The sequence below is a fragment of the Anastrepha ludens genome, chromosome 2 (assembly GCF_028408465.1).
Source record: "Anastrepha ludens isolate Willacy chromosome 2, idAnaLude1.1, whole genome shotgun sequence".
Lineage (NCBI taxonomy): Eukaryota > Metazoa > Arthropoda > Insecta > Diptera > Tephritidae > Anastrepha > Anastrepha ludens.
The window spans coordinates 60,512,749-60,539,830 of record NC_071498.1 but is presented as its reverse complement, the minus strand read 5'-3'; the positions used below and the strand labels follow the sequence as shown (position 1 = coordinate 60,539,830).

Genomic DNA, 27,082 nt, shown 5'->3' with positions numbered 1-27,082 from the left:
AAGTTTACATCAAACCATTTTTAATAAAAAAAAAATACTTCTATAAATCAAAGATTTTTTTAATTATTTTTCCCATTACCTAGAGGTCTAATAGCATGTGTATGTTTTTTTTTTACAAAGAAATATTAAATTATGCAATGAAGGGTTAAGTTTTTCTTAAACCTGTCTTCCAAAAGCGGTGAAAAACCTCATTATTTAGATTCCGTTGTTAAATTTTTTCAAGATTTTTATGCAGATCTTTTCAAGCTACTCCCAAAGGGAATTAAGAAAATAAAATTTTTTCAAGATGAATTTTATTAAAAACAAACATTTTTGAATATGAACTTTATTAAAAAAATTTATTCTCAATTCATTAAAAAAACGTTTTTCAAAATTAATTTTATTGAAAAAAAATGGATATTTCGAGGTATTTTCAATTCAAGAAAATTTAAAAATTGGAGAAAAAAAGAGCAAATATTTCCATTCCCATTCCCATTTCTACTAGCCGTCGCCCCTCAGCAGGCAATGGCAAACCTCCGAGTGTATTTCTGCTATGAAAAAGCTCTTCATAAAAAATATCTGCCGTTGTCTCTCCATTTGTGGAACAACATCAAGACGCACACCAGGGAGCTGCGACGGATACCTAGATTGTGTGTATACGCGATCTTTTACTAGTGCATTGTATGATCAGGCGTTTATGTTCAGTAACAAATAATGAGCCGTTAGCTGTTTGTGCACGACGGTTGCGGTAACAAATTGATGCTCGTGTCTTCTACCACAGTGTTGATAGCATGAACGAGTATAGAAATGTTGTATGTATCACACAGGCTCGCGTCACCACAGCCAAGGCGCGAGCCACTCGCGATCTGCGAGTATTGTTTGTCCTTGCATGCACTAGTTGAACAACTTCTTCTTCTTTTGCTGTGTATTATAAACTTACGTACATACATATGTACATATGGAGATAGCAGATACAATGGAATTTGTTTCTAATCAAATTGTTTGTGATAATTACCATCTGGGCAACTTTGTCCTTTTTCTTTATTTACACTCATCTAAACCGCTTTTATGTATATGCATATATATAGAAGAAAATAGAAGTACGCGAGTAGCACTCGAGATTGTGTGCTCCGCTCATAATCAATGCATGTATAACATACTAAACTTCACGAGCATTCGCCATGATGCATACACAAAAACACAAATCAGCAATCATGCCAACTACACAAACTGAAAAATAGAATGTTTATACTCTACATGCCCGCATAGCTGGCGACAGTTGTGTTTACTTGTACCAAATTTAGGGTATGATGCTCGAGACGGCTCGAGACTATTCGAAGCCAGTCTCTGACGCACACCATAAATAGGAGGACGAGCTCGGACAAACACCCAAAATGGGTGCACGCGTCAATTTTATATATTATATGTATATATATATATATATTTAAACATTCCCATTATTTATGGAACATGATTTTACTCATATGAATACGTCAGCTGGTTTCGCAGTAGTTTATTCTGTTAGTTCAGTTTTCCAAGACCTCGGCGACGTTTACCGCCTCTATCTTCTGATATTCGCTCTAAGTACCTGAGTAGTTAATGAATTGTTCGCATAATATCGACACTTCGCGAAAGCCTACAAATAAAAGTCTAACGGCGTCAAATCAAAGCTTCGAAGTGGTCAATTGACATAGACGAAACAACTGATTACACAACTTTCGAACAAGGTGCGCATACGAGCAATTGTGGTATGAGCTGTGTGGCATGGCACATCATCCAGCTGAAATCAAAGTTTGCCGAAGTCCATACTTTCATTTTCTGGCAAAAAAATATTAATTTATGAAGCCTCTGTATCGCTCGCCGTTGGTGGGAATGACGTCTATATCAGCATTTTCAAAGAAAAAAATTCCCAGCTAACCGGCACTCTCTGAGAATACTTTGGCTTCACGTGTGGATTTAGCATTTTTGCTTGACATCTTAGCCTCCGATGTGAAAATTAGTAACTGGATGTGATCGGAAAAGATAAATTTTGCTTCTTTTCAATAAATCCACCTACAAAACATTGACTTGCAATAAGCTTGCAATATTTCCTAACGTTGTTCAAATATAAAGCGACTCATTTCGTTCTGGGGAGGTATGCTATTGATTTTCTGTTAAGAAATCTAGCTTGAAAGAGCGCCGGTCGAATAATTTATTATTTAAAAAGAAATATCATGCGGACCACCCTCTTAATACTTACATACATAAGAATTAGTGTAAATGCGTTTAATGCCAGCGCCTTGCACTATCTTTAGCACCAGAAGAGCATCAGAAAAGCATCACAGTTAGGTTGAGGCCGACTTACTTATTTTATTTTAGTTGTCCCTGCATCTAGCTGAGGCTAATGACACACAAACTTAAGCACAGTTAAGCAGACCACTAATTTGCTTAGCAGCTGGAAAGGCAATGGATGCATTTTGTACACACTGACTCACACGCACACATACACGCGCACTAACAAATACATAGAGCCATTGTGTTGGAAAATTAGATAAGATTTGAAATTAATTAAGTTATAAGAGGCCAACCACAGCTTGAGCTAAAGCAACAGGGTAACAAATTATGTAGATTGGCCTCAGCTGTAACAACTTTAAATTTACTTTTTTCATTTAATTTTTGAATACTCTTATATCCCCTTACGTTGGTAAGTCTTTGGTTAGTTTGGTCAACAACCTAGGGCTACATAATTTAATTAACCTGTTCGGTGTCGCTTTAACTAAGAGACAAGTGCATACACGCACGCAGGTATGTGTGTCTGTGTGAAAGAGGTAGAGAAAAATGCAAGAGTTTGTGATGAGGTCAATTGTGAGGTGTTAAGTTTGTGACATTCGAACGGGAAGTAAAATTGATTGACTTAAACGAGTTGTAGTACCAAAGCAAGCAGTTTTCAAAGAGGAGAAAAAAAAAACAAAAAACTGAAAGTGCGAGAATGGTTAAGGAAGTTTTTGAAAATTAGAAAAAATAAAAACTAACAATATGAAAATTATATACGAAATGCTTCTCTTCAAAAGGCAATTTCAAAACAAACAAAAAACGTTTCAAAAAAAAAAAAAAAACAAAAATTAATAATATCAATAATAAAAAAAATATATATATATTATAAATAAAACGACCCCAAAAACCTCCGGCAAGCAAGCTTCAAAAAATATTCAAAAAAATTTTCGTCGGCGGGGGGCCATCCACTATTCTGATTTTTCAAATCCGAAAATAATTCTCACTCAATAACATAATTAGGGTTTTCGCAGAATAAATAAAAAAATATAAATAAAAATTCGAACAAAAATACTTGTCTTAATTAAAAACTTCTAGCAGGGGTTTTTTACCCTAAAGCGAGAGAAATATTTTAGTTTTCAACAGAAATCACATCACATTGAATGATTTGAAAAACAGATCTTTGAGGAGGCTTTCTTTGAAACTATTTAATATGGGTTTGGGGGAAAAGAAACCCATTATTTTTCTTTTATATTGCACAAATGACTTAAAACTTTTTTATGGTTGATCTTTAGCTCCTGGCCGATGCTTCCTCTAACTTTAATAAACGGTTAACCCTGATTATTTCTATGATGATTTTATCGACATTTTCTTTAACACCAAAAATGCCTGAAGGGAATCGAGGAAACCAAAATTGCACGTAACTAGCTGTTACAGTATCAGCACCATAAACACTCTTCACAATCTCAGCTGCCTGACTTGCATTTCCGCATTTATCAAAGAAATACCGTAAAGTGTACCGAATGTGCTCTTTGTTGACTTCCATTGTTAAAATCCTGTAACTCACAACTGAATGGAACAAACAAAGAACAGCAACATAATTTTTTTAGTGTGAAATGCCGCCTTGACAAGGAGTATAAACTTTAGAGTGTTGGATTGATACTTTACAAGATATCGGTCATTACAGCCATCCACCGAGAAAATAATGGCTTCCAAACTATTATTTTATTTTTCAACAGAAATCACGCAATTTTTAATAATTAAAAAAACAGATATTTGAGGAGACTTGTAATAAAAGTTATGAATTTTTGTTTTTAAGTGAGTTCGAATATATCAGTTAGAGTTTTCGTTATTTACAAAAACTTTTGAAAATGTTGAAACATATTTTTAAACTTTGGTATTTAGCAAATCCAAAAATCAGTAAGTAACACACTTCACACAGTTTGAAAAATTTTTTCTTAAAATTTGTTTTTTGTAATAGGCGATCAAATTGTAGCCGCCATCTTAGAAGTAATTAAGTATGAAAAGTAGATAATTTAAACTATTTTTATACGGATCCTGAAAAAATTAAAAAAAAAAAATTATAAAAATTAAAAAAGAAATAAAAAACTTTAAAAATTAACTAATTTTTATTTGTTTTATCTTTTGGGTACTTTTTTTTGGATTTTCGAGAAGATTAAATAATATCGATGTCAACACATTAAACCAGATTTAGCCAAAAGTGCGAGGGTTCATCATAATTTTCAAAGCATTGGCAGCATGGGTAAATAAAAGGTGGCGCAAAACTAGTCATCCAAGTTTGTTTTCGAATAACTTTTTTATTAAACAAAAAACAAAAAATAGTGTTAGTGATATAAATTTTTATTTTGACTTTTACGCGCTCCATTGCTTAATTTTGCGATACCTTGTATGTAGTAAAAAAATCACAAAACAAATAGGTGCCCCAATTTTTTGGCCTACAACAAACTGAGGGGTAGCATCAAAAACAGTTTGGTCATCCTAAAAGACATACTATCATAAATTCTTAATCATATTAGGACCCCATTTAAAAGGTTTATTTTGAATAAATATAAATACAGGATATCCTACTGGTAAATATTGCTCCAAATTTGGATTAGGCAGCATAGCGAGAAGTCGATAAATATTTATATTTGTTTTATATTTATTTTATAATTTTCTCATCCTGCCTGTTCTCATGTATAGGGAAGAAGTTTAGACGCTGACAATATGTTTTGCAGAAAGATTACACATCAAGAAATATTTAAGCCTTTCATTATATCGTAAATATAAGGAAACGCCAAGGCCAAATATCATGGAATCACTATCGATTCAAAGCTAAATCTGAAACCATGTTATTAAAAAACGAAATTAGATTAAAATCGCTTCAGACAGCTTTACTGGCTCGTCGGAAGACAATGAAAATTATCACTAAATAATAAACTCCTAATACAAGGTGGCGCAAAATTAACCCCCCCTATCGAAAGATTTACGATTTTCGCAAATGACGTTGTACGTGTACGAGTATAATATCTGACACTTGTGAACGAGACAGCGGCAGTATACAAACAGACAAGAAATGGAGCTCGTAAAGGTTCACAAAAATATTTGCTTCACTCAAAATCACTCCTTTTAATTTAGTAAACAATTATTCCGAAACAAAACTGGATGATTAATTTTGCGCCATATATTCAATATAATGAAATAGAACGATTTGCATCCATTTTTCTTCAGCAATTAAAGTTTTCGCATAACTTTTCTGTTGAATTTGTGTACAAAGCTAAATTTTCTATATTAGGCAAAAACATTAATATTCTTAACGTTTAGATTTTAGTTTGTTTCAAAACTTCTAAATATATTTGCATTTTTACTTCAGCTTGATTCTAAACCTACACTAGTTTTTGTCACAATCTCTTTTTCCGTCTTTTCGCTATCTCGCCCCATAGACACCAAACAGATTTTTCATTTCTTACCTCTGACAACCAGTCGCACTGGCTGGCTGGTGAGTGCATCTTGTGTCGTAAAATCACTTGCCGTCACCTGACACTCCCACAAGCCATCATCGAAGTCCAGTGTCGCCGAGCGTATCCACAGCGAACAGTCGCCGCCAATTTGCATAGGCGGCGGATGTAAATCCAGATGCAGGCCGCCGCTGCCGCTGCTAGAGGGGCGTGCAGCCCATTCGTATTTTTTGGCATAGATGCCGACAGGCTGTAAGACAGAAAAGTGAAATAAAAAAAGGAGAAGTGGTAACTTATTTCATGGAAACATGTGCGAGTAGTAGAGTAAGTTGTGGCAGGATACATAAAGATAGAGAAAAAACTAAAAAATAATAAATCTAAAAAAAATAAAAAATAAAAGCACCACGTGTTGACAAGTGTTGTCATTATTCATTTATTTATTTTTTAATTTCAGCTAATATTTTATAAAAATATATAGAGTTGAATTTACAAAGAAATACCATTTTATCCAATTTTTATATAAGATTTTTACAAGTCCGACCAAAATTCATCAAAATTTCAAACCTTTTAGTGAAAAAGTAAAAACAGTTTCGTACGCTGTTTTATGGCCAATTAAATTTTCGTTTGCCATTTCCTACACGAGGAGATAAGGCCAGCAGTTAGTAAGCAAGTAAATTTTCACACAATAAAATTTATGTTTGAAGTAGCTCAAAATTAGCGTTGCTTTGTTCTAATTTAAAAAAAAGAACAAAAAAATTGTGTATTCATTAAATCTAAGATAATTCTACAAACGCTGAATGAAAAGTGTGAAATATTGATGGAAATTGGATGAATGTTTAAATATTTTGGTAAAATTCTGAAACTTGGACTTATGTAGTTAAATAGCTTTTATTACATGGTAAGAAATAGATATTTTACAAAAAAAATAAAAAATAAAAATAATTAAAATTATGTTATACTAGTGCCATGTTGAGCAAGCGAGTTTACCCCATACGGGACCATTTGTGACACTTATTCAGGCATCAATATTTGTATGTGAGATATCTTTAGAAAGCATACGCACATATAAATATTTTTGTGATTGCCTGTTGCAACAGTGGCAGCCGTCTACAACGACAAGCTACTCTACCTGCAACGATTGCCACTCTGCCACACTGCTCTTGCTTCGCTGTCGGTTCCATTTGAAGTGGGCTCACATATATTGAAATATGTATGCTTGTACCCGTGTGCTTGTATGTTTGTATATGTATGTGTGTGTAATTAAGTTTCGCATATTTGTGCAATGCAACATGCATTGTGTGGAGCGTGCATGTGGCAGGAAGGAAGGATTTTCGAATTAGTTGCTTGTTTGCTAATTGGAAATTAAATTACAATTACTTGCCGCAGGATAAAAGTTCAAATACGAAGACATGAGCTGAATACTTTTGCGGCAAATTATTCTTGCTTTGCTTGTGCTTTGTTGTTTTTGCTGTCACTGCTTTCAATCGGCAATGCTGTTGCAGCTGTCAACGTTGTTATTGGTAGGGCGTAATTTTATTAGCTGCTACAATGGTCGGGTATTGCAAGTTGCATGTTAAGTTGTTACCTAGTCAGTGAATGTCATGTTGGGTGAGCGTGGTAGTATTTGTACTCGTATAAAAGTATGTTACGAATGTAGCATACCTTTAGGTGACTAATTGAAGTGATACTCCTTTACTTATATACGTATGCATATACATATGCATCTACTAGGGATATAAATATGCGTGGTAATTAGTGACGAAATATTGGGGCTGCATTCGGGATTGGTTCCGGGACATAATTTACTTAATATAAAGGGTGGTTAAATTTCAAGAGCCAATGTTGAATGTGAACCACACCTAAACGTCAAGTTTTTTTCTGCATTTCTTTTGACATTTTTCAATTTCAGACCAACTCAATTTGAACCATGGAAAGATACATAATCGAGCAACGCGTTAAAGTTATTCAGGCTTATTATGAAAATTTGCGTTCAAATCAAAATGCATATCGCGCACTTCGTGATTTTTTCGGTCAATTTAATCGTCCAAATGTGAGTACAATCGGAAAAATTGTGCAAAAATTTGAGCAAACCGGGTCTGTAGGAGATGTGAAAACACCAGTGCATGCTCGTACAGCTCGTACTGCAGAAAATATTGCTGCTATTCGCAATAGTGTGGTTGAAGAGCCGCCCACCTCAACTCGTCGTCGTGCCCAACAATTGCTCGTCGTTGATGAACATTATGTATAAAAACTTGGATTTACACGCTTACAAGGTCCAATTGACTCAAGAACTAAAGCCTCTTGATCATTTCAAGCGTCGTTAATGGTCAGAATGGTTGCAGGAAATGGCAAAGGGTGAATGACCAATTTTCGAAGAAAATCCTCTTCAGTGATGAGGCACATTTTCACCTCAGTGGATTCGTCAATAAGCAGAATTGCCGCATTTGGGCGATTGATAATCCAAGAGTGATTGCCGAAAAACCAATGCTCCCACAAAGAGTTAATGTTTGGAGCGGTTTATGGGCCGGCGGCATCATTGGGCCGTATTTTTTCCAAAATGAGGCCGGTCAGGCAGTTACTGTGAATAGTGTTCGTTATCGTTAGATGATAACGAACTTTTTATGGCCCGAATTGGAAGATGTGGATGTGGACGATATATGGTTTCAACAGGACGGTGCCACTTGTCACACAGCTAACGAAACAATGGCTCTTTTGCGCGAACAATTTGATGGCCGAATAATCTCACGCCGCGGCGATGCCTCTTGGCCGCCAAGATCATGTGATTTGACACCGTTGGACTTCTTTCTTTGGGGTTATTCGAAAGAAAAGGTGTACGTCGATAAGTCAGCAACAGTTCAAGAGCTAAAGGATGAGATAATTTGGCACATTAACGGGATAGAACCTCAATTATGCCTCAGCGTCATCGAAAATTTGGACCATCGGATGGAGGTGTGCCGCCGAGGCCGCGGTACTAGTTCCGGGATTGATCCCGTCCTTTTCTTAAATGCATTTCAAATTCAATGGGACTTTTTTATAAAATTTTTTATATAAATCCCGACTTCATAAAAACTTAAAAAACTTGTAATTAAAAAAAAAGGAGATTGGATTGGACTCGGGATTGGTTCCGGGATTCTTTACAGTAAAAATTCAATACGATTTCTTTTATAAACACTTTTAATGTAATCCCTAAATAGTGGGAACTTTTTCATACAACTTTTCACTGAACTCCCGAAATGTCGGGACTGGTTTCGGAATTAGTCTCGCCATGTCTTAAATACAGTAAAAATTCAATATGACTCCCAAAAAACTTGAAAAACTTGAAATTTAAAAAAAGTAGCTACATACACTAAAATGTGTGGGAAATGAGACGAGGATAATTTTGAAGAGAAATTAAAAAAAATATTTTCCTGGCATATCGTACAGTTATTGGCGCGTAGTTATAAACGAATGAAAAGTAGGTTTTAATAACCATAATTATGCATTAAAATAAGCACAATTTTAACTTAGTAATAATTGACCAAATCTACGTTTTTTCTTTGAAAGCACGTTTTAGACTTTAAATCTGGGCAACCTGATTTTAAAAATATTAAATATTGAAAAATTAATTTTTGTTATCAATATTTTGCTGCCCTAGATGATGTAATTACCACCAGAAACTTAAAAGGATCTTTGCGCGGCTTGAGGTCGAGAATTTGTTTGCCCGATATAGCTAGATAAAGAAGAAGATAAAGCATTGTTTAATAAAAATCCCTAAAGTTGATGATAGATACTTTTCATTCATTTAGTACTTTATAGCGCCAACTTATCAGCTGCCCCTCGTATGCATTCACAATACTTCTTGCTTGAAATCTGCAGCTTGTGGTTGAACTTCCACCTACGTTTATTCCGACTGTATCTGCTGTTTGTTGTTGTTGTTACCTTCAACACAACTTCTTGTTACGTTAATTTCCCGTGTTGTTGTCGGTACTATTCTTCTTGCTTGCCTTCGGATTAGCTTTTCATGGCTTGATTTTTGCTGTCAGCGTAATAGCGCAAATTAATGAGATTGTGTACTTGTACTATGTGGCATGCCACTGGCGCTGCAAAAGGTTTGGAAGAGTCGCTACATTAAACAAACAAACATCTAGAACAAAATGCTTTAAGCCGTAATTAATTTATTTGAGCTAACTGCACGACAAGACTAAATGAGGAGCAGAGTATCAAAAACAGGCCAAAAACATTTAGAGGCCATTTGTTCGGTAGTATTTCGATTTATTTGTATTTATTTCTAAAATTATTTTTTATTTGTTTATTAGTGTAATTTAGTCTATGAACACAAACAATATTCTTATAGACTACTAAAGGAGTTTAAAAAGTAAATCCAGGATAGAAAACAAATAATTCAAAAGGCTGGTTTTTGTGATTGTAAGATCTATAACTTCAGAGCTTTTGCGATAAGAGCATTTAAAGCATACACCGTAAATCTTCTACCTATCTACCAGACAGTTTAATTAGTTCTAATTAAAAAACAAAAATAACAAAAATAAATAACTGTACCCTTTTCAAGAAGTCTGTTAAGCTGTATTTATGTAGTTTGCTTCTATGCCACTTGGACCCCAACCAAGAAAGCATCACACTTTTGTTTCATCTTTTGCAAAGATCAGTGACAGTGCCGCACAAATTAAGAACTGAGAGTGATAGACTCCTGAGCTTTAATTGACACCTGGCTGCCTCTACATAAGAAAGTACGTTTTCCTAGTTCCTTAGTGTCTATTCCATAGCTTGCCTGATCGCTCAGATTTCAGCCTGAATAACCAGTGAAGGGGAAAATTTAGGGAGAAGCTTCGTGAGAAGGCACCAACGTCCACACTGTTGACAAGCCACGAGCTATCCATGCAGATGGCTTCATTATCAAGTAGTCCTTGAAATTTGTGTATTGAAATGCTCTCAGGAGCAGTGACCATGGCAGAACGCTCGGTGGTGATCAGAGGAATGTTAGATATTTTATCTATGTATATATGCATTTACTGAATGTAATATGTTGCAACTATTTACGTGCCTGTGCTGTCCTAAAAGCTATGTATTGATAGCAGATCGGTTCCATTTTTTTCTATTTGTTTCGGCTCAAGTAAGAACTGCGTCTATATTTGAGGACCGAAAATTTGACAGCCCAATGTACCAATCCCATGATGCGGTTGCCATCTTAGATTTAGTTGGATGGGCAGCATTCGCAAGTCAGCCGCTTGTTCCAAGTCAGACGTTCAAACTCTTATTCGACTGCGCTCACAAACTTTCCGTAGCTAAAGTTCATTCCGAAACTCCTATCAAAAGCAAATATGGAAAACTGATAACCGCCTCTTAGAAGAAGCTCAAGCGGTGGAAAGAACACTTTGACAAAGTTTTTAAGCAGCTCAAACGGTGAAAAGAACACTTTGACGAAGTCTTTAAAATACGCGAGGAGCGCGCATTGGTGGCAATTCCTGGACGGCGCACTCAAAAAGTTGCCGGTGCATCTTCCCAACACCCAACTGTTACTGAAATTAAGACTGCTATTCCGCCCAAAATGTCTACCCAAAACTATCAGCCCATAAGATGTCTCGGCTGTTCCAAACCATCTGGGAAAAGGAAGTTATACCTTTTGACAACATGCACGGGCATACTGGTGAAGGTTCTGAGGAAGGGCGCTGCCTTCTAGAATGGGAATTGGAGGGGGACCTTGTAGCTATATGTAGCTATCAAAGTTTTTTGTAAATTGATTCCTAAGAGAATAAGCTTAAAAATCGACGCCAGAGACACCGACACCGAGACATTGTACGTAGATCAAATAGCCTCATTTCGGAACATAACAGAGTTAAAATGCAGGAAACCCTTGACTTTGAGAGGGCTTTTGATCGGCCTCAACATCATTGTATCTGGAACGCACTCTATCACTAAGGAGTCCCAGATAAATTGAACCCTGAAGAATGAATGCGGGAGTAAGACAAGGATGCATCCTATCGTCACTCCTGTTTCTAATCGTGATTGCTGGCGTGCTGAGCAATGCTCTTGAGGTCGAACCTGGTAGAGATATTCTTTAGAACCCAATCTCCATGGAATATTTGGATGAACTCAACTATGCTGACGCTATTACTGTGGCACCATAAAAGGGATATATTCAGAGTAAGCTAAATGATATAGCTACACATGCTGAGCGTGTTGGGTTGCGTATTAATGTTGCAAAATTTAAATCAATAGCCATTAATGATCCTCGGCCTGGCGCTTTCACGCTGTACGGTCAACCTATCAAAAATGGGAATAAATTCCCCTACATAGGTAGCCAAGTCACCCCAGACGGCGACACAACTACAGACATCGCACACAGGTCGTCTTTCGCCACATATGGTACTATACGCAGTTGGCTACCTGAGAATTATTAGCTGAAATATTAGTCTGTGGTATGATATGGCTGTGAAACGTGGTCTGCAGTAGTCTCAACCACGAAAAGAGTTCAAACTTTTATAAATCGCTGCCATGAAGCCATTCTGGGTACCTGGTGGGCTGATATGGATACCAAATGACGAGCTCCTTACTCGAAGTGGTCAAAGATCAACTGAAATTGGGATTCGCTAACGAAAATGGAAATGGATTGGTCACATAATCCGTAGAGCAGATTCGACATCAGCAGAATGCCATTCGACTGGAACTCGCAAGGCTCTCGTCGTAGAGGACGGCCAAAGGGAACATGGAGGCGAGGACGGTTTAATGAAATCAGGACGATTTGCTCACGTGGCCACAGATAAAGTAAAAATCTGCAAATCGACCCCAATGGAACTCTCTTGTTTCGGCAAATAATAATAATAATAATTGACAGCAGATGCATACGAAGAGGAAAAGCATGCAAGCAAATATAGGAGTACGTGAGCGCAAAGGTGAAATCCTATACATGCGTTTCATTCAACCTAAAGTTGTATTGACTCTACCAATATTATGGTACGTGAGTTGGCATGGTCACTACTAAACACACATTCTCTGCAAGTACACTCGCACGTAGAGCTGTTTACAACAATAAAATACAAAATATATTATTACGATCTGTGTGAATGTGCGCTTGGGACTGAATAATCGAAATAAATAATTTTCACAAAAATCATTTGCAGCACTGAATTTACTTGCCACAAATTCGTTTACCATCGATTTTCTGGCACTAAATACAACGCTCAATAGTTGCCATGCCCGTCGTTTAATTGTATGTTTGTGACAGCCATATTCACACCTGAGAGCAGCATCTCTTTATCCCCGTTGCATCGCATGCCTTCACTATCTGTTGAAATTCCCATCTATTCGTGCAAAATGCGATTGCGAAATGTCATAAAAATGCCGGTTTTAGTTCAAGCACGCAGAGCGTGCTAGCATTGGACTGTTTATTGTTGTTGTTTTTTGAGCCACTAATTGGGTTAGTTTAGGTGTTTTGTGTGGAATGGAATTAAAATTAAATTTGTGCCATATCGCATTAAATGCAGCTCTCGTATATCGAACATAGTTGCGAAGTGTACGTGCCACAAATATATAGCAGCTCAGCTATTTGTTCTATAAACTTTCGCATTCGCAAATTTGGTAAGCAAATTTGCGGAAAATTGTGCAAAAAAACAAAAAAAAAAAAAAATCATTAGAATGTTTCCTATCCTATTAGCGCTGATGTTTAATGGAATTCTTCGAAACTGAATTATTAAATTTCTGTTTAGCAGAAATTTTTAAAACAATTATTTAAATGAACAATTTCGCTTTTTGAATAGATTTGAATTAAATTTCAGAGGTGGGGTAGTACAATAGGTTTGCGTGAATTGCATTCTTAACTATAACCAGCACCAATTGTAGCGCAGCTACTTCACATTATTAGCTACTTAATTAATGAAGCAAAATGGTGCTACATCGGGGATCACTTATTGGTGAAGTGAAAAGTTCGGAGCCTACATAACTCAGGACATTACTAAAACACAGTTGATTTTATGTAGCAAGCTTTTTAAAATCTTCAAAACAGTTGGAAAAAAGTATTATTTTACTTGTTGAGAAACCTTATAAGACTGTCTATGTCGAACCAGCCAGCGCTTCGAGATTCTCAATAAGTGCTTTGCAAAAGATTAACAACCTCGTCGTCCTTAGGGTAGCGCATTCACAGAGGAAGTGGCAGATAGTTCTCTTTTTTTGTGTTGTTTTTCCTTTTTTCATGTTGTTTTCCCAGTTTGAATTATAAGGGATACCCATCTTGGCTGCTTGCTCTGTTATGGACCAGAAACCAGTTATCCCCGCCGTGAGACCGCAGACACCCCTTCGTTTCATAATTATCAATATTGACATTTGTTTGTGGTTGTAGTTGTAGCGAAAATGTTTGATCTCTCCAGCTACAATCCGGTATTTTGAGAAAATTGCAGTCTTGATTACATCCACTGGTGGGAATACCGTCTTTGCATGGTAGATCCCTTTCTTGTCAGATTGTCTTATTTTTTGTTTTTTTGTTTTGTGTTCCGTTGTTCCGGCATCCTGCTTTGTTCCACCAGCTTAGAGGCTGTTGTAACTGAATCCAGTATCTCGTTGTGAGCTGGACTATCCTAAGTATCTCAAAGTCCTTTAGTAAAAATTCCTGTAGCCCACTTCTCCCGATATAGAAAGAGAGTTACACAATTCCCATTGAATGCCACCGTTGGGACGATGTAATTAGACCTCTCCGAGGTTAACTGCGCTTGTCGTAATAATAGACTGGCACTACCAAAAGTTTTTTTACTCCAGCGATCCGCTTCACTTAACCGAAATTCACTCACGGTAGCCATCTTTTTGATATGGAGGCAACATGTGTCTGTATATTAAGAGCCTCCCTAGAACATGATCCTTGTATTCTTGTATTTTCTATTGTAATCTCCTCCAAGGGCTTTCCATAAACTTATACAGCCAAAACCTAAGTATACTAGGTTGAAGACCACATCATCATTTATCAGTTAGAAGGGGCTAAAATTAGTAAATAGGCCTCGGTGACCGTGTTGATGGATGGCTTTTTGAAGTTGAGCGGTAAAATTGATGGATGAGTATTCTGTAATGAGCATTCCATTAAGTTCAAGTTTTAACTACCGAACCACTGTAGCTTTTTCTAAGCTGAAATAGCTGCTATAGAAGAAGTAGTTGATTTTCGGCTGCATGCGAATACTATGGTATATAGTAAACCTCATATACTTGGTCACCGAGACTTTGCAGAAAATTGCTGAACAAATAAGTTAGCTATACAGGATATCCGCGAGGTAGTTTGCCTACAAAGTGCGGGTATTGTGTGGAGTGGTCTGTTCCTGAAAAGGTGAGATTCGTGTGAACTCAGCCAGAGCGAGGCAATCACATCAACTTGTACAGTCGCTATAACCTTCTGGCTATGCGTGAATCTCTAGGTGTTGGAGGGATCTTCTAAGACTAACAAACACATAATTTTCGATTGTTGTGAGTGCTCTATCCGAGGATTGTCCACTTGGCATTCATGAGGTAAGACTTGACATTACTTTGAGTCCATTTTACCAGGAAGATGATGCGGAATCATCTTAACACCTTTGGAAGAGCTGTCCTGCTTTCACGTGGCTAATATTGAGATTTCTTGATTCTCACTCGTGTGCTGGTTAGTGCGAATATTTTTTCTTTGTTTTTCTATACCTGTGGATATAGAGTGGATATAGACATAACAGGCCTAAATTTCATAAGCAGCAGGAAGTAGTTTACAAATTAGTAAATAGTTAGTAGAATAGACTTTTGACCCCCCTCTTTATTATTGCCATGTTAACACAATGTACGAATTAAAGTATTGTCCAAGTAAGCCCTCTAAGGGTTAACCTAAGCTAACTTAGGAGACCGCCATAGTTACGTAGGTGCGTGGGTGATTATCGTTGGACCCAGTTTTGATATTCGCTACTAAATCTAGGGGAGGTAAGAAGAAACGAGTGTTCAAAGCATCAGAAGGTGTGGTTCTAAGACCGCTGCTGATACCTTGAACCTTCTGACGCCTGTTTCTAATCGTAGTCTTGTGGAGAGCCGTCCACCACACTGTAAGCCCGTAAAGAAGGAAAGATCTGATAACGGTCCTATACAGCTAGTGAGTGTTCTGCGGAGAAAGACCCCACCTGCGTCCTACAGCGTTTTTCTATGGGAATAGAGTTACAGGATTTTCCTTTACTCATCCCTCTATTGTTCCTCTATGCCAATTTAGTTTCTTGTCCAGAATTACATTTAAATATTTGGCGCTGTTTCCTGTTTTTAGCTTTACACCATTTAATTGTGTAGTTTTGTACTTATATTTCCTCGTAAACAGCACTAGTTCTGTTTTCAGAGTGTTCACACCCAAACCGCTAGTTAGAGCCCATCTTGACGGCTAACTAAGATCGCTCTGCACTAGCTCGCTTAGAGTTGAAAGATATTTGCCATATGCGGAAGGAATTACTTTACAGCCCCGACCATTGAGCATAAAAGCAAATCGTTGACGACAAGACTACACAGAAGGTGAGAAAGAACACATCCTTGAGGAGTTCCTCTGAAAACTATCGGAGCGGTGGAAATTATTTTCGACCAACTAGTAGGCTGTATACTAAATGTCTGACACATTCACTCTAACCATACAAAGGGCCGAGAGTTTAGTGATAGTGGAGCATGCCTCATATATCCCTGGTGTGACGGCACATTTGGTGATGTTTCTGACTGGTGACTTTGCTTAAATTTAATAATATCTCTCTCGAGAAAACACTCTCGGTCTGTTTTTTTATTTTTTGTTCAAGGAAGTTAAAATCAAAATGTCAGAAACACCATCAAAGGGGTCGTCGCTCCTTCAATGTCTAGCAGGTTGTTAGATTATAGATATCCTTTAGCCCAGAAAGACTTTTAAAATAGTACCCACAAGAGAGGGTAGTATCGGCTGACCTACCTTAGTGTTGCCATGTTGAGCTATCGAGAAGTTACCACTGTTCAAGCAACCTTTTGTGTGAAGATCGGTCAAGCGTTCCTGATATTTTGAAGGAACGGTGGCAAGCTGATTGGTCTAAAACTTCTCGCAAAGACATGCAAAATCTTCCCTACTTTGGGAATAAAAACCGCATTGGTTTCTCTCCCCTAATCGGGAATATATGACAGTACGAGGCAACGGATTTGGCCCTGGTGTTGAATTATCTGAATCCCAACAGATTTCTTGTATTCAATTCCCGTTATCTTTAATTACATGAATGTCTGTATAAACATCAATGATGGGAGAGCAAAAGTGCAAGGAAAAAAAGAGTAAGTAAAAAATGCATTGATCGAATAGCTTATAGTCTATGTGCATTAACCATAAGTGAACTGATAAATTTGTTCACTGTGACTAAAAAAAATTTAAGATAGATTCTAGTAATCTGAGTTAAATTAAAATTTTATTAACAGAGAATTTTAATGTGCAAAGGTAAGAGTTTAAAGAAAATAAACTTAAAGTTGCGGAAGTCAGCAATCAACAACCACAAAAACATGACATTTTAATAGAAAAATCACAAATTGCCATAGTTACAGTAACAGTTGCAAAAACAATACGGATAGTGGAAAGCATGTAACTCAGCGAAGCAGATTAAAATGGAGAATATAGGAATGAAGCAATGGCTTTGGAGGGAAAGTAGAGGGGCTAGCGTGTATGTGAGTTTGAACGGAGTGAAAATGTATGCGTGGAGATGTATACATATATATAAGGTTGTCAAAAAAGTCTTGCGGTATTTCCGCAAGCTTGTCTTTGCAAGCGCGTAGTTCTAGTTGTATTCGTCGCATCGGTTCACGCTAGAGCTTTTTGGAAAGCTCTTTTCACGTGCTAACACGTGTTTGATTAATTGTTGTTTGCTTTTAGTCGTTCGTGAGTTATAGCGTCGCAAACATGGAGCAAAATAAAGAGAAAATACGGCATATTTTACAGTACTACTACGATAAAGGCAAAAATGCATCTCATGCTGCCAATAAAATTCGTGAAGTTTATGGACCTGATACAGTTTCCATTTCCACCGCACAACTATGGTTTCAACGTTTTCGTTCTGGTGCAGAGGCGACCGAAGATGCGCCACGGTCCGGAAGGCCTGTCGTAAAAAATTGCGATAAAATCGCTGAATTGATCGAAAGAGACCGGCATAGTAGCAGCCGTAGCATCGGCCAAGAGCTGGGCATGAGTCATCAAACCGTTATAAACCATTTGAAGACGCTTGGATTCAAAAAGAAGCTCGATGTATGGGTGCCACACGACTTGACACAAAAAAACATTTTTGCCCGTATGGATGCATGCGAATCGCTTCTGAATCGCAACAAAATCGACTCGTTTTTGAAGCGGATGGTGACTGGCGATTAAAAGTGGGTCACTTACGACAACGTGAAGCGCAAACGGTGGTGGTCGAAAAGCGGTGAAGCTGCCCAGACGGTGGCCAAGCCCGGATTGACGGCCAGGAAGGTTCTTCTGTGTGTTTGGTAGGATTGGCAGGGAATCATCCACTATGAGCTGCTCCCCTATGGCCAAACGCTCAATTTGGACCTGTACTGCCAATATATGTGTACCATAAGCAAGTATACTGAGGTCAAACTGCTAAAAAGAACAGGAGCTTTTACAGTTTGAATCAACCTATAAAGATTCTCTTGTAACTAGTTTAATAGGGGTGAGTAGGTAGCCACTTCGATCTGACGAAAGTTTATGCTTGTAAAGCAGTTCTACAATATACCGTAGATCAGAATTAAAAATCATTTTTCCAGCTCCACATATACCATAATCTATACATATCACCACATTTGCAAGTCAAATTTGCGCCCCAGTGGGAAAAATTATTCGTTCAAGTCATCAAACACTGCTACCTATTTTTTCGGTAAAATTACATCGAATTCAGGTATATTCTAACATTCGAGCATAGTCGAAAAAATTACTCATTAAGGGGGGAGCCTGGTTTATGAGGTCTAAAAATTGCATCTCTTTGCGATTTTTTTTTAAGGAAAAAATTAATTTAGCACTACAAAGTTTTTTCTATCTTTTAAGTATAAAGTATAAAAAATGTTTGTACTGGTTAAAATAAGTTGAAAAAAATGTTTAACATAGAAATTAGTACAGCGCTGCAACGCTGGAGTTTCCAACTGGCGTGCAAGATACAGCTCGTAATTATTATCTAAAGCAAAAAATTCAAATGGATTTCTAATTATCATGATTTTTTCTTCTAGATGAATTAAGAAAACTGAGAGAAATTCCAAAATTTCAACTTTTTGGAGGTTTTAAAGAAAAAAATTTGTTAGTTCAAATAGAAGAGAATTTAAAACTGAAGGGAAAAAGCTATGATTCATTTCAAAAGGTTCATTAGTTTTTTTTTATTCATGTACGCCAATTCAAAGAAATCATAAAAATGAAAAGTCGAGAAAAGAAGATAAAGTTTATACTATAGCTGTCCGGTCACAGCGTAACTACCTAACGCTCGCCTACCTTTGGCTTTGTATCTACGGAAATATTGAGAATTAGGCTCTGTAACTTTGTGTGAATATTCTGAAAAATATTAGGAATCGCTTAAAACGAAAAAAAAAATTGATTTTTTTGGCCTTATAAACCAGGCTCCCCCCTTAAAGCCAATAAATACTGCTACGTAACTACCTAAATTTATTTATTTCATAAAATTAATTGGCATTTATTTGTAGTTCTCCCAATCGGTAAAGAAGCTATAAAAGTTACTTTCCATATAAATCGATCCACCAGAAAGGTCATAAGTGTAACATAAATGTTCTATATGTACCAAATGTGTAAGCATTAAACAAAGTTTCCTTACGCAATTGCCTTAACCCGTACAAGTTTTTCATCTTCGGCGTCTGCTTGAAATTTTCATAGAACAATTTAACTCGTTAATTGCATTTTTTAACGACTTTTCCTTATAGCCGCTTTGAGTTTGATCAGAAATGTTCATGTTATTAGCAGTTAGAGGGTTAAAATAAAATCAAAAAAATATTTTATTAAATTTTGCTGAAGAAGTCTGAGTACAGAATTTTTTTGAAGCTGTTTTAGGCAAACTTTTTCGGTAAATTAATTGTACTTTCTGTCAAAATGCTAAAACTTTAGCCCCCTGACTCTCTGGATTAGTACTGTCTTCGGCAAATTTGGTGTGGGACCTTTCCTCTTTTATGTTTATTAGCGCTCGTTCTTACTAAGTAAAATTTTTCTAAAAATCTTTCAGCTGCATCTATCGGTATATCTACAAATGAAGGCAAAGTGTCGGTTACAAATATCGCTCACAAATCAGTCGTCAGTCTGTTGTTTTCTTTGCTTTCTTGGCGCCATGGAAGAAGACTACATTTATGTATGTACACACATGCAAGTATAGTTACCAGGAAAAACAAACAAAAAAATAAAAAGAAATGGAAACAAATGCAACTACGAGAAGATTTTAGGGAAGAAGCACACATAACAACAAAAACTAAGTTGAGTTGATTAGGCGCTTGCGATGGAAGCCGAAGTATCTTTTGGTCATGTGCTGGATGGATAGCTGAAGCTGGTGTGCAGGAAAGAGATTTCAAAAACACACTCACGCACACATACACATATATGTAAGTGTTGCTTCGTTAGTATTTAATACCAATTTGCTGCTCATTAGATTCTAATACCAATTTCAAGGTGATCAAGGAGTAGAGAAACACATTTTTGCAGGTAGTCAAGCTTTATTGAAAATTTATATAATAATTTGGCTAAAGCTACTCAATGAAATGCAAAAGAACGAATGAAATACCTTTTTTCGACAATCAACACTTTCATCATCGTAGTGAAGTTTGTAAAAATTCTAGTTGCACTCTCTATAAATAGGCGCTTGAATCTCATAGTAAATTTGTGGGTCTATACTTGCATGCGGGGCATTATTCTCCAAGCCGTATACGGTTTTGATCGATATATCTTAGGTTTAGCTGTTGTTTTTACACAGGTTCAATATAGAAAACAAATAATAGTTACCCAATTTTTTTTTTTTGTATGGAGAATGCAGCAGATACTAATTATGATACTTTCTTGATTCATGGGTTCGTAGCTCATTTTCTAAACTTCTCCCTCCCAGCTAGGAATTTTCTATGAAGTGATGCGTTTAATAAAATGTTTTCGCTTTTTAGTGGGAATTATAACATATGCACTAATACGATATTACTGAAAAATTAGCTGAAGAATTGATGTTGATGCTGAGTGCCTCCACCATCAAACTTTAAAGGTCGTTGATTTATGCATATAATTTGCTTACACCAATGGATTGTTTGAATAAGTTTTACCAAAATTCTTTTTCGATTTGGAAACATATTAATTTAGCATCAAAACAAATCAAAGCAGAAGTTGGAAATGGCGACTCATTCAATGAAAGTGGCGACTCTTTCAAAAATAGTGACACTTCCTAACTTTTAGAAGCAGAAAAAAATCGAATAAGTATAATATATTTTTTTATGGATAAAAAATATTGATCCCTGATATTTCATAAATGAAGTGAATAAATAAAATAAATAAATAAATTAAAAAAGTGAAATAAATTAAAATATTTTAAAATAAAAAGAAACGGGAAATGAAATCCAGTAAATTAATATACAACGTAATTTAACAAAATAAAATATAGCTAAATAAAACCACATGAATTAAAAAGAATAAAATAAATAAAAAATAAAATAAAATAAAAAAATATAACGAAATAGAATAGAAAAGCAGGAAGTGAAAGGAAATCAAAACAAATAACAAAATTAGTTAAATTAATTAAATAATATTCATGTAGTTAATTGAAATAAGGTAAAATAAATTAAGTAAAAAAAAAAGTTAAAAAAAAGAATAATAAAGCAAATAAAATAAAAAAAGTTTAAATAAAATAAAATAAAATCTGGTTGATGTCCTCTTGAGTGCGACGGCTAACAGCTCTGCCATTCAAGAGATGTGGTGGACGGGGCAAGTCAAGAAGAGCATTGAACCTTGTGCTGTCTACTACAGCTGCCATATAAAGGAGTGTAAATTCGGTGTTGGATTTATAGTGGTAGGAAGACTTTGTCGCCAAGTACTGTCATTCATATCGGTGGGCGACTGTTTCGCAACAATCCGCAACAAAACGACGCCCCGACGGCAAGACGATTCGACCAAAACTTGCTTCTATGACCGGCTGAAATGTTCCTATGAACGCTTCCCTGTCACGACATAAAAATAGTGATTGGCGACTTTAAAACCAGGGTGGACAAAGAGGAAATTTTTGTTCAGCTTGCAAAACGAAACATCCGGTAACCGACGGAGTATGATCGACTTCGTCGGGGCTCGAAACATAGCATCAGATTCCAGCATAAGAAGATACACCAAGCTAGTGACTGTCTCCCGATCGAAAAACGGGAAACCAGATCGATCATTTTGCAATAGATGGAATACACGCTTCTGGTATTTTAGATGTACATATGTACGAGAAGACTCAACATCGACTAAGATCATTACCTTTTTGCAGCCAAAATACGCGCCCGCCTCTTTTAAAAAGTTCGGCGTCTTACAGAAGATTCCAAGACCAGGAGGACCAGTAAAATCAAAGACGCTGATTTGGTCTTCTAAATATCGACTATAAGGTTCTGGCAAGGGTATTGTGTGAAAGACCGAAGCGCACCATCAACCAACTGATTGGGCCTTATCAGTGCGGCTTTAGAACTGGAAAGTCCACCATCGACCAGCTATTCACAATACGCCAAGTCTTGGAAAAGGTCCATGAAAGGAGAACTGATACTTACTAACTTTTCACGATTTTAAAGCTACATTCGACAGTATGAAAAGGAGTTGCCTATATCCCGCGATATTTGAATTTGGCATCCCCGCAAAACTAATCCGGGTATGCAAGATGACGTTGCTCAATACGAAGAGCGCCGTCAGAATTGGGACGGATCTCTCCGAGCCGTTTGATACCAAACGAGGTTTCAGACAGGGTGACTCGCTGTCGTGTGACTTCTTTAACCTGATGTTGGAGAGCGTCGTACGAGCCGCAGAACTTAATCGCTCAGGCACAATATTTTATAAGAGCGTACAATTGTTGGCGTATGCCGATGATATTGACATCATTGGCCTTAACAACCGCGCTGTTAGTTCTGCCTTCTCCAAACTGGATAAAGAGGCAAAGGGAATGGATCTGGTGGTGAACGAGGACAAAACGAAGTATGTCCTGTCTTCAAACAAACAGTTGGCGCATCGCGTATCGGTACCCACTTCACTGTTGACAGTTATATTTCGAGGTTGTAAAAGACTGCGTATATTTAGGAACCAACATTAACACCGATAACAATCTCAGCCCTGAAATACATCGGATAATCTTTCTTGCCAACAAGTGCTACTTTGGACTTGAGTGGTGGCAGGGGAACAGGAAGATTCCTCTACGTTGGAGAAGGGCTTGGTTTCACTTGGTGTGCCCAACTGATGTAGGTTGGCACGAGAAAGAAACAACTGGCTCACATTGCTGAAATCGGCCAAAATCGCTTAAGCGGTTATCGCGCCAATCAAGAAGAAGAAAAATTTTCCCTGTTTTTTTTATTCTTTGCTTCTTATTATACACTCATTATTTGTTGTGCATGTCGACGATAGAAAAAAAAGGAATTTAAAACAAAGTTTTTTCTTAATTTATTCTTACCATTTCCTAGCCGGCTAATGATCCCTAATAGGAGAGAAGTTGAATGAGTTGCGTGGCTGCTAGAAAAATAGGCACAGGTACAAATAGTAAAGGATTTAAAGAAACTGAAATACAAATTGGTTTGAGGTGCTTTGTTTTAATAAATTAAAATTAAAAAAAATAAAATTAAAATTTTTCTTTCCACGATTTGATGGTGGTTCGAAAAATAATTAAGATTGAGTTACTCGTAAATGAGATAGCTCCTGTGATAATTGGGAAGTGGATGGCTAATGAAAGATCGAACTAAGACTAAAGGCGCAAATTACTTGACGTGCAAACATAGCTTTAACCCTTTATTCTACATTAAAACTCTACTTTTATTTTAATAGCCTTTATACTCTAGCATAACAGTATATCGTGGATGCTTCAGGCGTGGTATTCATTTTTAAGGCAGAGGCCAAGTTGGAACAAAGATTTTTTTTTTTTTGTCGGGACAACTAGCAAGTGCAGCACTCATACATTAATTGAGTCCATTGTACTACTCGGAACAAAGATACTGAACTCATAATCATGGGCTTTCAGTTCAAATTCAGTCACATCCTTATGGCGTTCTCCGCAACTATTTACTTCTCTTAGACTTATTGCCCACAGGTCAGAGGCTATTACTCCCTTGAAGGCAAAATATGACTATACGCAACGTTTCCATCTATCCTTGTAGCTAAATTTTAACAGAAATTGTAAAATTTAAGAATTCAAATCATATCCAATTTCTTTTTACAAAAAGTTTATTTATAGCAAATTTTAAATGTTTCTGCTTTTTGATAAAAAATCAGGCAAAAAGTATATGTGTGCAGTATTTCGGCAACTAAGTTTCTTAAACGACTTCAGCAAAATGTGTGTCGTAGAAAATCTATCTCTTTTTATCTAAAAATAACAATTCACAGCACAAAAGAACTGAGTTGCACTTGCAACAAAGAAAAGTGTCTGAAAACCTTTTAAATTTCATTCGTTGTCACTTGTACATGGCAACAAAGTGGCAGTTGAGGTGACAGTTATTGCATTCAAAGGCACTTGGAGAGAATACTTGAAACGCACTAACACAATCACGAGCGCCTGCCTGTGTACGTGCGTATGTGAAAATTGCGCTTGCATGGGAATTTTTAGAAAGCATACAGATCAATGTGTGCATGAATGGGGTTGTGTATGCGTATGTGTGTATGTGTGTTTTCGTGTGAGTATGTTTGTGTGGCTGGTGCACCATTACAACACATGTTGCAGTTGCAGCTGGAAGAGAGTCACTTGAATGCTAGAACAGTAGGAGTTACAATAAAAACATGCATAAAACAACAAATACTTTGTTGCTGTGCTAACGAAATAAAACAATAACAAAAGACATGTGAACAATAAGCGATATGCCATCAAAAAATGGTAACAACATTTAGAATAACAATAACAAGGCGACAACTGCACTTGAAGGCAATTCGGTTTTGGGTGTGTGTGAGTGAGAGTGTGTGTGAGCTGAGTGAGTATGTGTGAATTGGTGCATAGAAATGCAGCTTAAAATGCAAGCATACATTTCTGTACTCATACATACACACACGTATATACACACATACAAAGTTCTGTCGCTGCTGCTGGCGCTCCTTAAAAATTGTGGCTACAACATATGCTTCAAAGCGCATGTGGCAAACACAATGCTTGGGCAGCCGCACAAAATAAGCAATGGCAGGCTACAGCCAACAGGAAGGGTGCCCAGTGACAAGCATTGCTGACATGCTGTTGACTGGAGTGCACATTCCATGCACATTACCAGTTGTTGTAGCATTTTTATCGTTGTTTTGTTTTTGTTGTTTTCTTTCTGAGTCTATTGTTTTCCTTTTGTTGTTGGCGTGTTCCCCCTTTCGCTTGCTATTCTGCAGCTACGTCAGTTATCCCTCTGGGTTGCACATTGCCCATTTGTGTGCTTATAATTTTGTGGTTATCTCTATGCAGAACAATGCACTCGAAATTTGAAACTCGTTTTTCGAGAGTCGAAAAAAGTTTGTGGTCAAATCCAGTTAGCATTGACGTTGTTGTAATTGGCCTTGTATTTCGCACTCTTTGGTTTTGTTTCATTCTATTATTGAAATTTTGAAAATTATTCTGTTCTTTTACCATCTACGTATTTTGCAACAACAGCAGGAAAGTAAACGAGAAATCTCAATTTCTGTTTAAATTTCTGGGAACTTTACTTAGTTTGCTGTTTGTCTTCAGGGCTAAACATGTAATGAATCCATGTACACTATGAGGCAAAATTATACACGAAAAATTACTTAAAATGATTTGAAACAAAACTGACTGTTTAAAACAAAACCAAATATGAAAAAACACACCCCCCACGGCTGAATGATACGCCTTCAACGTTTTGACAACCAAGTTTGAATATTTTTGTGTTTTTTGTCGTTTGGAATTTTCAGTGGTTTTGTATAAAATCACAGCTCATTGTCTAACAAAAACCAGATAAATCCACTTTTCAAATATTAGGCAAAAAGAGAAAAAATCTCACAAAATTTTTCTAACAATCAAAAGGTTTTTAATTAATATTTTTGGAAATATTTCTGGCATGCAGTTTTATAGCTGATTAAATTTTAATATGCAATTTTCAGGTAAAAAAAAATTTTGTCAGTTTTTTTAAATTTTTTTGTTTGGCGATAAGCTTTTCTATATAAAAGAAAATTTGGTGCATTTGTTATATGAAGAAAATCTCTATTACTGTCAGGCGAACAAGTGATAAAAAAGCAACATAATTAATTAACAACTTTAAACTTGCACTTTATCATACTAAAATTTAACAAGCTGTGAAGCTGCATACCGAAAAGTTTTCTAAAAATTCGAATGAAACCTCGAAAGTGTTGTGAAAAGTTTGTAGACTTTTTTCAATTGTTGTGTATAGTTTAAAACTTGGATTTATATAGGTTTTGTTGGACAATAAACTATTATTACAGAAGATTTACCACCGCGACTTGAAAGATCTATATTATACTTTCCTGAAAGTATATTTTAATAAAAAATAATGAACATTCAAAACAAAAAACAAAAAAGTCAAAACTGGTCAACTGTCGTGTCTTGTATAACCGGCGTGACACTGTACGACTCATTATTTTGTTGCCCAATGAGCCGTATTTGTAAAAGTGCTGGATATCTTTCGAGTAGAAATATAAGTATTTTCCTCTTTTCACATTCAAATTGATTACCTTGGTGGGTTGGTTGGTTTCAGTGGTGATTCACCAAGAATCCAATTAGCACTTTGGCACCATTTTGTTGCCACATCTTCGATACCAGCTTGTTGTACGAGTTATTCCCACACGACTATATCCAGTATGTGCGATTTAGAAATCGTATAAGGTTGTTTATGTCTATACCAGCCAGCTTTTCAAGGGTTTCAAAAAGCGGTTTGTCAAGGGTTAACACCCACGTCTTCCATAGGATAGAGCATTCATAGAGGAAGTGGAAGATAGTTTTTTTCTTCGGTTGATTCCAGCTATGACAGTATGAATTGTAAGGGATACCCATTTTGGCTGCTTGCTCACCTAACCAGTTATCACTGCCGTGAGTGTGCAGGCATCCCTTCGTTTCATATTTCTCAATATTGACATTTGTTTGTGGTTATAGTTGAGCTAAAATGTTCTGCTAATTTTGCTAGTTGTCTAATCTCTTCATCTACAAGCCGCGATTCGGAAATGTGATGAGGAAATTGCATTCTTGATTACACCCAGTAGTGTGGATATCGATTCTACAAAATTGTTACAGATGGCAGATCCCCTATTCCATCTCTTCCCA

The 27,082-nt window shown here is 36.6% G+C and overlaps 1 protein-coding gene across 1 annotated transcript in view; it reads right to left on the bottom strand.

The window, feature by feature from the left end:
- Positions 1-27,082, bottom strand: part of LOC128863597 (irregular chiasm C-roughest protein) — a 206,492-nt gene that overhangs the window by 166,976 nt on the left and 12,434 nt on the right. Inside the window, exon 3 of the mRNA XM_054102868.1 lies at positions 5,700-5,937. Within this exon, the coding sequence (XP_053958843.1) occupies positions 5,700-5,937 (238 nt within the window). The remainder of the gene's footprint in view (positions 1-5,699; positions 5,938-27,082) is intronic.